This window comes from Macrotis lagotis, chromosome 4 (genome assembly GCF_037893015.1).
Source record: "Macrotis lagotis isolate mMagLag1 chromosome 4, bilby.v1.9.chrom.fasta, whole genome shotgun sequence".
In the NCBI taxonomy this organism is placed as follows: Eukaryota; Metazoa; Chordata; class Mammalia; order Peramelemorphia; family Peramelidae; genus Macrotis; species Macrotis lagotis.
The window spans coordinates 79,987,538-80,003,337 of record NC_133661.1 but is presented as its reverse complement, the minus strand read 5'-3'; the positions used below and the strand labels follow the sequence as shown (position 1 = coordinate 80,003,337).

At 38.4% G+C, this 15,800-nt stretch overlaps 1 protein-coding gene across 50 annotated transcripts in view; it reads right to left on the bottom strand.

Annotated features, from left to right (window-relative positions):
• SORBS1 (sorbin and SH3 domain containing 1) overlaps positions 1 to 15,800 on the bottom strand; it is a 306,979-nt gene that overhangs the window by 143,476 nt on the left and 147,703 nt on the right. For 36 of the 50 annotated variants that reach the window (XM_074233269.1, XM_074233279.1, XM_074233271.1 and 33 more), the window contains 3 exons: positions 7,086 to 7,138; positions 4,359 to 4,427; positions 816 to 911 (listed from right to left, as the gene is read on the bottom strand). In XM_074233269.1, coding sequence (XP_074089370.1) covers positions 816 to 911; positions 4,359 to 4,427; positions 7,086 to 7,095 — 175 coding nt within the window. In that variant the 5' untranslated portion in view covers positions 7,096 to 7,138. The remainder of the gene's footprint in view (positions 1 to 815; positions 912 to 4,358; positions 4,428 to 7,085; positions 7,139 to 15,800) is intronic. The other 14 variants (XM_074233274.1, XM_074233291.1, XM_074233300.1 and 11 more) reach the window with 1 other exon arrangement.

Sequence of the window (15,800 nt, the reverse complement as noted above, 5' to 3'; positions counted from 1 at the left end):
GGATAGGAAAATTCAGTCAATTTATAGATTAACCAATTAGAAAGTGGACTTGCTCTACTAATTGGAATAATGTAAATTTGGGCAAATTGTCTACAGCTTGACCTTATGTCCATTTCTGCAAAAAGGTAACATGTAAGATTGGTGGATGTTTGACCTCCAACACATTTTCTGCGCCCCCCCCCCCCAACTTGGACATGAGAGGCAGGTAACCATGGTAGTCTTAAGAGTAGTCAAGGGAATGTCCTAATTAGCATGATTACAACTTGGTACCTATAAGACAGGTCTAGATAATCACTAGGGCATTCCTAGAGTGGGAGGTGGGGGGCGGGGAATGTGAAGAGTCAGAGCAGCCCCTTCAGACTCAGTCCAATGCAGAATATCCTTAGAAGAACCATTAGTTTTGTACCCAGAAAAAATGTAAAAAAAAAAAAATTAGAGATGCTGAGTGCTATCAAGGGTTTAGGTCTATCAGTCCCACTGACCCAATCCCCAAACTGAACCACCTTCTCAAGGGTCAAGAATTTTCATTTTTCTTAGTTACTGTCAGATCTTTGATGGTTCATGGACATAAATACACATACACCCTCACACTCATACATACCCTTCCATGGAGAACAAAATTGAAGGGGATAAGAGACAGAATGAGAGAGAAAGTGAGAAAAAGGAGAGCATCTTCAACATGCAAAGAAGGAAGTGAAGAACAAGCCTAAAAGTATCTCTTAGAATGGATTAGGAAGTAAAACTATCCATGATTTGGAGACAGGGTTAAGTGGAAGGGGCTGGAGAAGAAACCAAACCACAGAGGGGTGAGATACCTGTAGGGAGGACTAGGCCAGAGGAGTTTGTCACTTTCTTCACAGGAATGATTTTAACAGCAGAAATAGAACGTGCACGTAAAGGGTCGTCAGTAGCTGAAAACACAAAAGGGCAAATGTGCAACCCAAAAGAACATTTGGGAAACAGTCAGGCACTTGAGGAAATCAGCAATGACAATAGGAGGAAGCTGCATACACATACACACATACACAGAGAACAATCCTAAGAGCGGGAGATGCAACAAGTAAAAATAGCTCCCTTTCCCTGGTGATCCCATGCCCCAAATCTGGGTAATCCTCTGCACAACATCCACCCAAATGCAGGCAGCAACCAGTGCAACACTTCAACAGGAAAGTGATGGAAAAGGGAATTACAGGAATATAGTCTGTGTGGTCAATGGGAGGGAAGTGCATCCCTAGCCTGCAATATGGTGCCCCATTGGAGAAGGTCTGGGGGCTCCATGACATCTATGATATCCATACACACACCACAACCACTCTAATTTGGACTGCTTCAATTTTCTACCAGGTGTCCTCCAAATAAGTCTTTCCCTTTTCCCTAACCACCCTCTATGTAACTATCAAATTGAAATTGCTAAAGTATTCATTAGACCTCCCCTGTGCTGAAGAAGCTTCAATAGTTCCCTATTACTTCTAGGAACAAATATAAATTCCTATTTGGCATTTAAGACCCCTCACTATTTTTCTAGGCTGATTAGATATTACTTCCTAATCATGCACTCTGTACTCTTGACAATCTGGCCCACTTGGTATACAACTCTTCATTTCTTATCTCCATGACTTTGCTTGCCTCTAGGAGCCTCTGATCATCTTCCTTTAAAGTTCAATCCTACAAGAGAGCTTCACTGGAGGGAATCCTCCAGAGCTTATGGTCTCTCCCTCTGTGAAAGAAATTTGAATTTGTTTTATATGTCTATGGATCTGTGCACATGGTGTTCCTCTCTACCTGTCCGCCACAGAATGTAAGGTTTTTGAAGGCAAGGGTGATATTCTTTTTGGTCTTTATATTCCCAAATCCATGCAGAGTGCCTGGCTCATGGTAAGAGTTCAGTAAATACTTGATGAATTAAATTGGAGAGAGAGGTCCAGAAGGGAATGATTTGGCCAAGTGGACACCTGGAAGGGTGAATGGAATCTAGGGTCCAATTTCCTGTTGCTACTGCAACTACTACCCCCCCCCCCCAACCACACTGCCCCAGATAAATTTTCCTTTGAGATCTTTTCTCTGCTCTGATACTTTGCATCCTGGCCACATAATGCAAACCAGAATACTCACACCTACATTTTCTGGGGGCAAAGGTATGGTTTTCTTGAATCTAGTCATGAGGATTTTCAAGCACCTAATCCCTGATTCCTAATATATACAGACCAGAAGGATCCCAAGAATGGACAGGTCAATACCAGAACATAGGAGAACCTTTTATGACTAATTGGGACATAAATTGGGGGTGGGGGAGGGAGTACATTTGACATAACTTGATTTCAAGTCTGTTAAAAACCTCATATGCAGCAGTTGCCTCTGCTAACCCTGCTCTTGTCTAGTCTAATATGGGTCTCTAGGGCTCCCAATTTGAATCCAAGTGGGGAGAAGATGAACCCCTTTTTTTTCCCCTTCTATCCCTGCCCTTGGTTCTACTGGAAGTGAACTGGCAAAATACCTGATGCATGTCTCCACTCCAAACTCCCATATATAGCACAAAGCTATTGCCATCATTGCTCCCTGTAGACCTCTTCCTCTACTTCCCTGACTCCTCCTATAATACCTGTCCCATGAACTTCCAAGTTCTGTCCTCCTCCACCTTGGCTCAAAGCCCTGGGGACAGCACTCCTAATACTGAGAGTAAACCAGAGCAACAGCAGGTCTAAGTTTTAGCAGCAAACATCTTACATCCCCAGAAACCTTCCCCTGAGCTAGCCTCTTCCTGCTTCATCCCCTTTCTATGTCCCCTTCCCACAGGTAAAACTACCTCCTTGTCCTAGAGGGAAAATTAATATTAATACCAGCAATCACAAACAAAAGTCACCCATGCCAAACCTTCCATCACCACTTTTGGAATGTTGGCTGTCTGCATTTTGAGTATTTTAAAAATAGGGCCTAATCCATATTCATCTATGTAGTTCTTACTACCACTATGCTAGCCTAATGGCAGAGTTGACATCTCCTTTGTTAACACTTATGGATTTTTATCACAAGAAAGCAGTAATTATCCTGATAAACAGGATTAACTTTTCAAAGAACCAAAAAGGAGTGTAATATGTTTCACGATAAACCTATACTAAATTTAATTTTATTTAATGTCTCAAGATCCTAATAATTTGTTATAGCATTAATCATGTCACTGAGTCATTGTGTGCCCTTTGGCAAGAGCCTGGGGCCTCAGTTTCCTCACTGGTTAATAAGGAAAATTAGTTACCTAAATTAGATGGGCCCTAAGGCGACTTTCAACTGTTATATCTATGGTTCTAACAGGAATGTGGGGGAAATGCCTCTTAATAGAGGTTTGTGTTAGTAACTTTTTTTAATGACAAAACATACTACATCTTTTTTTTAACCATAGTTCATGATATCTTTTTGAGAGAGGGATATGTATTAATACTTTTATCTCAAAGCTGAAGAAAGTAAAGACTCAGGATAAAATATTAGATAACCTTTCTAAAGTCTTGCTCAGCCAATGATGGAACTAGGTCTTTTGACTTCTAACCTGTTTGGACAATAATTCTTTTATATCACTGGTATGGCCCAAACTGTCCTTATCATTGTGGAGACATTGAACCAAAAACTTCAAGACTAGAGTACTTTTGTGATTTTGGGACCGCTCCAGTCCTCAGTTTCCTCGCCTGTAAAATGGGAGGTCATCAAAAGTTCCTTCCAACTTTAACTCTATGAATCTATAAATCATTTATTGGGATGAGCATTCTTTAAGAAAAGCTTGGATTATATTACTTTGAGCTTTTTTTGTCAAATCGAATATTTTGTGATTCATGGCAGAATAATTAGTGGCATAATAGGAAAAAATCATAGATCTGAAATTTAAAATCTGGGTTCAAATCCAGGTTCAGTCACTTCTAAAGTGTGTAACCCAGACCAAGTTACCTCATTTCTTTTAGGCCTCAGGTTATCCATTCATAAAATAAATGGGGTAGACCAGATTACCTCTAAGGATACTTCCAGCTCTACCATTCAGAGTTTTGGTGAGATAATAAGAAACTTTACAGAATTTAAACAAGATCACCAAGGAAAATATTGAGTCAAGCTCTTGAGAGACCACTTAGTAGATTAAGAATCAGAAAGTCTGAATTTATTTCCATCTTTGCCACTAGCTTACTGGTATGATCTTGAAGGAAAGTCAATTTCCTTTATTCTACCTCAGTTTCTCTAGATATAAAATAAAGGAATTAGCCTAGATTCCCTTCAAAATTCTAAGGTGCCCTCTGGTCTTAATCACAAATTACAAATACACCTTTACTAAATATTTTTCCATGCCCAGAATGAAAGATTTTGGTTCTCATCACTCTTCCTACCTTTTTCTTGACCATTACTGGTTGAGGTCAGTCCATTTACCACTGTTTTGGAAATATCAACTTCACATTCTGAAAAAAGAACAAAAAAGAAGACAAGGGAGTGTAGAAAAGATGATTAATAGTACATTCAGTTCAATCTGCAAACCACTCCCGTGTTGCCCCAGACTATGTTTATCAAGCTTGGAGTTACTGTCCCTAGAGTATTGAGAGGAATTTCTAATGCTCTTGTGTAACCTGGAACTGTGAATAACCAAATAACAATCTGGTGGGGAGATGGTGGTGAATCTGCGTCTTGAGGGGTGGGAGTGTTAGGAAGGAGAAGCATGAATGTGAAGGAAATAAGCCAACCTCTTCCAAATAGACCCCCCCCCCATCCACATCTCATTCCTACCTTTTAAAAATAAAAATAATATGTTGAAATATTATAAGGAACATTAAAAGAAACCGTCTTTTAATGATGGGCAGTCCTTACAACCAACTCATAATATTTTGGGGTGGGGAAGGGAGATTATTCAACAAGATATAGAAATAATAATAGTTCATATTTACTTAACATTTCCCACTTCACAAAGCTTTTTCCTCAAAATAATCCTGTGAGGTGCTTTGAAAGTAACATGCTGAATTTATTATGTTCTTTTGAAAAATCAAGCTGTGTATTTTTCTATACAATTCTTTTTTCTGTTCTACTTTTTTTATATGGAAATGCTCCACTTTTTTGTGTGTATTTAAGATCAGAAAAATAAAAAACAATTTAAACAGTAACCCAGGGAGGGATAATTGTAAGAAATATTCCAATTTTACGGATAAGGAAAAGTTTTGATATCCATCTCTCATTGTATGGCTAATAAGGACAGCACTCAGATTTCTGTCACTAGACATCGTGTGTTCTATAAGCTACTTAAAGTGTAGCTTAAGTGTAAGCTACTTAAGAGGAGGATCTGGTGTTTTTCTTTTTAAATTTGTCTCTTTATCACACTACCTAGCACAAAGCACACAGTAGGTGTCAAAGGACCCAGGGTTGAATCCCACCTCTGACATTTCCCTGTGTAATGTCAAACAAGTCACCTTCCATGGCCCCATTGGACTATCCATAAAAGAGGAGGTTGGACTTGATGGCATTTAAGGATCCTTCCAATTCTAGAACCAGGATCCCCAAATCCTCATGCAGCCAAGTGAAGCAGAGGCTAGAGAACTAGTTCTTGGAGTAAAAATAACCTGGGTTCAAGTCCTACCTCTGATACACTCTAGCTCAGTGACCCTGGGAAAGTTACTTCACCTCTCAGTGGCCAAAACAAACCCCTTAAATTATAAATTATAGCACAAATGTGGAGCTGTATTGGTAGAGGAAGTTCCTTATACCAATCAAATTATAGATCCAGACATATATAAATGCCGAATTGCACTGAATGCTACAATTTCTTAGGACCATGATGCCCCCCCCCCCCCTTTTTTGGGGAAGAGACGAGGAATTAGGGAGGGGCTGGGTATGGAGTTGTAAAAAGAATAATTTTAAGAACCATTGTCTTTAAGAACCTAGAATCCAGTATTCCCCTACCCCATTGGTGGTGCTCCTAGCCTTCTCCCCTCCCCCAAGTCACACTCTCTTAGACCAAAGACAATCATGACAGCCAGTTCAGCTTATATGTGTATTGGAAGAAGGGTGTTCTCAGAGGTTGCAATTAACTCTGATTGGCTAACAATGAATGAAAAGATGTTCATTATAATGAGGGACCTAAACTTTGATTGTGATCTTTACTTATAAATTAGCCCCAGCCCTCCCTCCCTAAATCCAATTCACTTGCACATCATGACATCACTTCCCTGATGGTCATAATCTTCTTTGAGAATAAAGGACAAACAACAATAACTGGAAAAATATACTCTGAAATCACTGAGATGGTTAACTGCCAAATTAGCCCAATCCCTCCAATCTCTGGATGCCCCTCCAGGACTGGAATAACACTTCTTCAATTGTAAATTTCTCACTTTTTCAGATAACTTACGACCATTACCTCCATTACCCCTGTACCCTCCCTGTGGCACACTTATTCTAGAAAGTTCCTGACCCTTGTAATAAAGTTGATAGTCTGAGGCTAGGACAGCTGAATCAATTGATCTCAAACCAAATAGGTTCTTCATTGCATACTGACAAAGCATATAAACACACACCATTTTCTACACATACCAACATTTCTGACTTCAGCTTCCCTTAAAACCATTGGTATTTTGTGCCATTTTCCTTTTTCCTTTTGCATATTAGAAAGATATGCAAACTGGGGGTGTATCTAAGACACATTCTATTACTAGGAATGAATAGGAAGACATTCTTCCCTTTAAATATCCCTTCAACCAATATACTCGGAACAATTATGGGTCCCATCTACTAGGGCTAATTTCACTGGAGATAAGAAACACACTCATGAGTCTCAGATGAGTATAATGATAATAATTGACATTTACATAGAACTTTAAAATTTGCAAAGTGATTTACATACATTATTGCCTAGAGTCCCAAAACAATTATAGGGTAAGTATTATGGGTATTATTACATAGAGGAGGACACCTAGACTAAGAAAGGTTAACTGTTGCCAAGGAATATATAGCTAGCAAGCAAATGAAGCAGAATTCAAACCCAATCTTCCTGACTCCAAGTCCAGTGCTCTTTCTACATTACTGTGAAGCCATCATACTTGCCAGAAGAACCAGAAGATTCCAAATAGACTTACCAGAGCTCATGGTGGCAAAGGGGCTGCTTTTCAGCCAGGCACTGGTTTTCTTTCTGTGAAAGAAAAAAAAAACAAATCAAACAATTTCAACTTCAGGGAGAATCTAGAGAATCTAGAATCTTAAATTTTTTTATTTTTTAAATTTCTTTATTTATTTTGAATTTTACAATTTTCCCTTAATTTTGCACCCCCCACCCCCCACAGAAGGCAGTCTGTTAGTCTTTACATTGTTTCCGTGCTATACACCGATCAAAACTGAATATCCTTAAGGAAAAAAAATAGAATATAAGAGATAGGAAAATTACATAATAAGAGAACAGTTTTTTAAAAATTAAAGGTAATAGTCTTTGGCCTTTGTTCACACTCCACAATTCTTTGTCTGGATACAGATGGTATTCTCTATCACAAATACCCCAGAATTGTCCCTGATTGTTGCACTTATGAAATGAGCAAGTCCATTAGCATTGATTATCAACCTCATGTTGCTGTTATAGTTCACAATATTCTTCTGGTTCTGCTCATCTCGCTCAGCATCAATTCATACAATCCCTCCAGGCATCTCTGAATTCCCATCTCTCCTGGTTTCTAATAGAATAATAGTGTTCCATAACATAAATATACCACAATTTGTTCAGTCATTCCCCAGTTGATGGACATTCACTCAATTTCCAATTCTTTGCCCACCACAGAGCTGCTATGAATATTTTTGTACAAGTGCTGTTTACCCTTTTTCATCATCTCTTCAGGGTATAGATCCAATAGTGGTATTGCTGTATCAAAGGATATGCACTTTTTTATTGTCCTTTGGACATAATTCCAAATTGTTCTCCAGAAAGACTGGATGAGTTCACAGCAATACCAACAATGCATTACTGTCCCAGGTTTCCCACATCCCTTCCAACATTGATTATTGTCCTTTCTGGTCATACTGGCCAGTCTGAGAGGTGTAAGGTGGTACTTCAGAAATGCTTTAATTTGCATTTCTCTAATAAGTAATGCTTTAGAGCAATTTTTCATATGACTATGGAAGAATCTTAAAATTTAGAAGAGATTCACAGATTATTTTTTTAAGCAAACTGGTTGTTATCTATCAATCTCAAAGTGGACCAAAATGACATCACTATATTGAGATCAAGGTACTATATGTTTGACTATGACTGATCAGACCAATACAAGTTTGGAAGGCTTTACTAGAGGTCAAATACAAACAGACTTCAAGGAGAATCTAGAGAATACAGAATCTTAAAATTTAGATGAGATCTCATGGATTTTTTTTTAAATAATACATCCTTAAAAATAGTTAATCTAGTCCCCTATGTTCTTTTACTTTATGAGCGGGTTCATTCCATTCACAGATATGATTACTAAGTATGTATTTTCCCACATTTTTGTTTCTTAACCTCTCTTTAAGAATGTTTTGCTTAAAATGAATCTTCTTCTAATCCCCCCTTTCCCTTCTCTTCTTATTCTTTGTTGAGTGGAATATATTTCTGTATATGTATACTTCCGCCCTTTGACCAGTTCGTATGAGGATACATTTCAGAGATCACCTCGTCCCTTCATTCTTTCCTCCTGATTTGTATAGACTTGTGTGTCTACTTCAATTTTTGTAAGAAAATCTTCCTCATCCTTCTCTTCCCTTCCCCACATATGCTGTTTCCTCTACCTTTCCCATTGTATTCTCACTCTAAGATCATCAAAACATAACAAAATCATTTCCATTAGAATCCCTCTTTGGCCCCAAATGTGAAAACAATAGAGTTCTAAGAAAATGTATGCCATATCCCCATAATAGAATATAGTTTATCTTGTGTTTGCATGTTAAATATACTCAGCCCTGATCTTCTCAATAATAATGCTTAGAAGTCCTTTATTTTTTATTAAAAATCCATTTTTGTCTTGAAGGATTAAACTCAGTTTTTCTGAATAAGCTATCCTTGGTAGTAAGGCTGACTTTTGTTTTCTAGAATATGGTATCCAAACTCTGTACCATCTTGCATGATCCTCACTATGTTTCCACAGTACTGGGATTCTATTTGTTGATTTGCTTTCAAATAAAAAAAAAAAACTGAATGATCTTGTTTTTGCCTATGCTATTTCTGAGAGTCTTCATTTCTTTCAGGAGGAAACAGGATTCTAATTTTATTTTTTCTCTATTCTAAGAGAGCTAGACAATTTTCTTTTATGATTTTTTGAAATATGAGGACTCTTTTTTTGTTGTTCTTGGCTGCATTCATGCAGTCCAGTGATTCTTAAATTATCTGTTCTCAATCTATTTTCTAGGTCCATTTTTACTATGAGATATCTAACATTCTCTCTCTCGCTCTCTTTTTTTTCATTGTATTTAAGGCTATAGGGTTAAGTGACTTTCCCAAGGTCATACAGATAGGTAATTATTAAGTGTCTGAAGTCAAATTTGAACTCAGGTCCTCCTGACTCCAGGACCCATACTCTATTCATTATGCCATCTAGCTACCCTCCCTAATATTCTCTTCTAGACAGCTAAGTAATAGGGTGTTAGGATAGAATCAGGAAGATTTGAGCTCGCTTCCAGCTTCAGATGCTCTTCTGGGCATGTCACTCACCCTCTATCTACCTCAGTTTCCTTGACTGTAAAATAGTAATAACAGCACCTGTCCCGCATGATTGTTTTGAAGATTCAATGTGTTATTTGTAAAGTGCTTGGCACTTGGCAGCTGTTTAATAAAAGTTTATTCCTTTCATACTTATTCCTCCTTTTTCTAATTTTTAAGTCCTTTAACTTTGTTTTAATATTTCTTGTTGTTCTATGGGGTCATTAACTTCAGTTTGGTCAATTTTAATTTTCAGGATTGGTTTTTTTTTTTTGCCTTAGTCAAACTTATACATCTCTTGTTCCAAGCTGCTAAATCTCTTTTCATAACTCTCGTTTATTTCCCCAATTTTTGTTTTTCTGGGGTTTTTTAGGTTTTTGCAAGGCAACTGGGGTTAAATGGCTTGCCCAAGGCCATACAGCTAGGTAATTATTAAGTGTCTGAGGCTGGATTTGAATTCAGGTATTCCTGACTCCAGGGCCAGGGCTCTATCCACTGCTCCACCTAGCCTCCCCTATTTCCCCAATTTTTTCTTCCAGGTCTTTCATTTGTTTTTTTAAAATATTTTTCAGTTTTTTAAAAATAATCTCATTTCATCTTTTCTGGGAATTCTGATATCCAAGTCATTTTTCTTCGAGATTTTTTAAATATATTGGAGCTTTTCTCTTCTCAATTTGTTGGAGTTAATGATCTATTATGGGGTTGATGATCTATCAATGGACTTTCTCATTCCATCAGTGCAACAATCAGGGACAATTTTGGGGTATCTGTGATGGAGAATACTATGTGTATCCAGAAAAAGAACTGTGGAGTTTGAACAAAGACCAAAGACTATTACCTTTAATTTAAAAAAGAAGTTATCTTCTCAATTTGTGTCTTGAGCATCTTCCAGAATATTTCTTCACTTTCAACTTGAGGGTTAGGCTTTGCACATTTCTGGGAGAAATGTGTGGGCTGAGGGCCTGTATTCTTTTAATGCTGAAAATGTGGTCTACCCCTGAGTACAAAATTCCTGTTCAATCTGCCCTGGATCTCTGACCCAGAACTGAGGACAGAACTTTCCATTTAGCACTGGTTCCTGTACTCTGTACAAGGCTGAGGTGTTCTGATATGGGTCCGAGACTTTGTCTCAGTGCATAGCCTCCTCCTCTTTCAGTTCCTGTACACTAGAATGCTCTTTGTAGCACACTCCTGACCAGATTCGATGACCAGTGTCCACAGACTTTTCTGTTTCCCTATGGTGACCTGCACTGGGAAAAAATGACTCACTCTGATTTTTTTTTTGCTTGAATTTCCTGACTGGGACTTGATCTGATGCATTTTCTAGATCTTTGTGGAGATGTGTCAGAAGAGCTGGGCTATACTTCTTCCTCCTACTCTACCATCTTGGCTCTACCACAATGGCTGTTTACTAGCAAATTCAATCAACCCAAATACACTACTGCCTGAGAATCTTGGCTAATCACAATTTTACTGGATCCAAGTCAGACTTGCCTCTCTTATTCAGGTTTCTCTGCAATGATCCTCCAAAAGATACTCATTACCAGAAATGGATGCCATGAGGCAATCTTCATCTAAACATGGGTACTTGGCAGCTGACACTATGTGAGGATCAGCTGGTAGTGTTTTTTTCCTACCTATATGACCTTGGGCAAGTTATTTCACCTCTATGAGTCTCAGGTTTCTCAACTATATAAAGAAAGGTCCCTTTCCATCTCTAAGTTCCATGTTTCCATGAGCAGAGTAATGACTACAAAGGGGCGTAATGGGACTTGTAAGATGGATAACACACCTTGCCCACCTCAGCTGCACAGGTCACATGTCTTTGGAGGCTCCTGTTCCTCATGCCCTCCATCTTCCAGTGATAGTCATTATCTGGGATCTCTCTGGCCTGTGATATGGCTAGCCCATGATTTCTGTAATAGCCAACATGGTACTTCACAGACACTATTCAAACAATACCTGTGATACTGCAGCTTCCTGGAGATTAATCATTTCTGCTAAACTCACAAGTATGAGGTGATAGAGTAGTATGAGATTTAGAATGTCAAAGATGATGGTAGCATTGCCAATATAATAGGCTGTTTGCTAAGAGAAAGTCACGGAGTGACCAGCAAGGGTGACAATCAGACAAGATACCAATAGTTTTTTTAAAAGTAATAATCTAGGCTAGGCTTTGAGGAAATGTGAACCACTTGAAAAAAGACCAAAGCTTGATGTTCATAAATCTGTCAGGACTAGTTAATATTGAGCTGATGCCTAACGAAAAGGGAAAAAAAATACAATGTTGAAAATTTCCAGGAAGTACTCTGCCAGCTTTTAAATCAATTGTGTGGTCAATATGACAAACAAATTGGTGTAAACATCCAGAGTAAGAAACTGTATAGTTTTACCTCCTCCTTTAGAGAAGACCCAAGTGAGGATGTGTGTGTGTGTGTATACATGTTTATTTGGGGGCATAGCAGTGAGGCAAGTGCTTGTAAATTGAATTCCTGCATATCATAATGTACTTGTTCACTGAATCACACTCAAGGCGGCAACAAACCTTTTAATAATCTCAATTTAAAAGGGAAAATAAGAATTTTTGTAAAATGGTAATTACCCAAAGGATTTGAGATTTCTTTAGTGTGGTAAGGGAACTCCCTCTACTAATCTGTCTGTGACTGAGTAGGTAAGTCTAAATTGAGGTTCAAATTCCGTTACTTGCTCAGGGTGACCCAGCCATTAAGAGTCAAGAGTTATGGAAGCAGCAGGGATTCCTGACTAGGACCCACACTCTCTTCACTTGGCCACAGCAGCCTCTTCAAATAGTAATTATCATACTCCAATTAAGTCACACACCATGACTACAGCATATTAGGTAGGGTTGTTTTTATATGGGGAACAATAACTGAGTGGTCTATGGGAAAACAAGTCCTTATCCATGGACTGGAAAGCCAGTCCACTTTTATCATATTCTTCTGCATAACACTTATGAGCAAGATACCACACAACAACACTCTGGTTTACAAACCCTTCTGCCTTTCCTCCTCCCTCATTAGACAGATGAAAAAATAGAAACCCAACAAAGTTGGACTTGCCCTAAGCCCCACAGTCGGTTTGTGACCAAGCCTGGACCATGGTTCAAGTGCCCTGACCTTGAAGTCAGTGCTCTTTCCTCCATATGATGCTGACTGCTTAGAAGCTGTTTCCTAGCTATGGAGCTGTCTGCCTCTAGAATAAACAAGATTATCTGGTCTGAAGGGAGGAAGAGATACACAAATATAGAAACAGATAAATACCAATGGGATGAGGATTCAAACTGCAGCACAGACGAATAAATAGGAGAGGAAATGGGCTAGAACATCCATGAGAAGCTTCTATGAAGACACGTACATTCATAGTATAAGATTTAGAAGCTGGAAGGATTTAGGGATTATCTAGTTTAAAAGTTCTTCACCTTTTTTTTGTATTGTGGACACTCTCCTCCCCTTTTTGGCTGTCTATGGACACCTACATATTGTTGGATCCTTAAGATCTCTACTAGCTCTGAATCTCTGAACTATCACTGTACCCATAAGGAAGGCATGAATTTGAGAAAGGACAGAACTTGGAAAATGATATACAAATATTTCTGTTTGCTTCTTTTTATTCAATTGCTGCAAACACTTGGAGATGCAAAGAACAGGGAAAACAACTATACAAGAAACTATGATTTTCTACCATATATCATGAGTTTTAAAATACATATATAAATAAAACATGCATACCTAGTGACAAATTGTTTTATTTGACCCCTTCTGCACCTCCCCTCCCTTTCCACTATGCAACTTTCAAAATATTAAACTAATTAAAATAAAATATTTTAAATATTTTAATTAATCTGCCACAATAATATTCTATTTATATGACATTGCTTATTCAACCATTCTCCAATCAACAAGCTTCCATTTTGCTTCCAGGCTTTTTGTTATAAAAATGATAGTATGAATATTTTCATGTACATGTGTATGTATCTATAATATATATATATATATACACACACATGTGTGTGTATATATCTATATCTATGGAAAGAGGGGAGGTCTTTCTTTTCATCTTTTCATCTGTGACTTCCTTGGGTCAATATATAATGCCCAATAATGGGATGAAATTTAAGAGAAACAATCTGTATAGTCACAACAACAATTTTGAAGGACTTTAGAATTCTGATCAATACAATGAAACCACAATTCCAGAAGACCAAAGATGAAGCATGTTATCTACCTCTTCGATGGTCTAAGGGTCCAAAAATGAAAATATACCTTTGTACATTATTTGCTTTGTTTGACTATAAATATATAGGGCAAACTAAATTTACAGTATACATCAGAAATAAATAACAGAAGGAAAGCATTTGGGAAATTCAGGGATGACTTCCTGTAAAAGGCAGAATTTTTAGTTGGATTTTAAAAGAAGGAAAGGAGGTGAGTAGTTTGAGTGCAGGAAGGAGTTTTCCAGAAATAGGGGAACAGTCAAAGAAAATGCCAACAGAAGAGAGATGGGGGTGTCTTATTTGTGAAACAGCCAGGAAATCAGAATCAATGGATAATAGAATATCTGGAGTGGAGTAAGGTGTAAAAAGGCTGGAAAGGTAGGAGGGGTTACATAAAGAAGAGCTTTGAATGCCAAATGGAGCATTATGTATTTGGTCTTGGAGACAATAGGGAATTTATAGAGTGGAGAGAAAGAGGAAAGGATGACATAATCAGACCTGTACTTTAGGAAAATCACTTTAGTGGCCGACTGGAAGATGGACTGCAATGGGGAAAGAGTGGAGGCAAGTATATCCTCCAGCAGGAATGAGATGATGAGGGTCTACACTTGACTGGTGGCCAAGGACAGAGGAGAGAAGGGGCATATTCAAAAGATATTGCATAAACCAATCTTTTTTTTAGGTTTTTGCAAGGCAAATGAGGTTAAGTGACTTGCCCAAGGCCACACAGCTAGGTAATTATTAAGTGAGACTGGATTTGAACCCAGGTACTCCTGACTCCAAGGCCAGTGCTTTATCCACTACACTACCTAGCCGCCCCCAAAAGATATTGCAAAAAGGAAATCAACATCCTCATTCTCCTAAAATCACAATCTTGAAAGGGATATATCCATATCCCCAGGGATATCTTTTAGGAAGACAATAAAGCTGGCAGTAGCCTATCTCCCCTTTGACTTTCTCTGCCTTATTCTCTTATCTCTAGTCAACTTAGACCCTGCCTCCCCCCATGCTGTCAGCTTAATGACTTCCTTCCCAACCCCTTCCTACCTCTAGATCTAGAAATAATAATCGAATCATCACCACCATTTCAGAAAGAGCATAATTGTCAACCTGTGACTTCTCAGTCCAATCCATCCCTCCTAGGCTTCTACTTCCCTAATAAAACAAAATTACCTTGAGGGCAAAGACTGTCTTGGTTTTTATATTTGTATTTCTTTTAAACATACTCTGAAGTATCTCAATTGCAGATGGGAAAACTGAGGCTCAGCAATATAAAGTTCCTTGCACAAGATTCCAGAGTTGGCTGATGCAAGGACTAAGATCTGACTCCAAACTCAATATACTTTTCTACCCCACCATGTTCAGTGATATCAATTGTGATGGCCTCTCAATGACCCACTTGGGGTTTTCTTGGCAAAGACGCTGGAATGGTTGGTCATTTGCTTCTTCAAATCATTTGACAGATGAGGAAATTGAGGCAAAGAGGATTAAGTGACTTGGCCAGGGTCACACAGCTAGTAACAGTCTGAGGCTGGATCTGAATTCACAAAGATGAGTTACTACAACGTACTGCCATTATTAAGAATCTGATTGAGACCTTCCTGGGGAAAATGTCTACACGGTCTGACTTTCTGTTGTCGGTTATGGTTACTCTTGTTGGGGATTATAAGAATACTACATGGGTTTCAGGCATCTAATTTGCTTCCAAAAGGGAGTGAACCATCCAAGGAAAATATTGTTTAAAGAAAAACAGCTGAGGCGTGCCTGAACAAGCCCCAACAAATCATTATGGACTCCAGTTCTGGAAGAGAGGGGCAAACGTGGTCACTGTAGGAAAACTCCTAATTGGACCTAACAGGCAGGTAGACAAAGAAGGAAAAGAAAGAAATGACCACATTTGACAGGTCA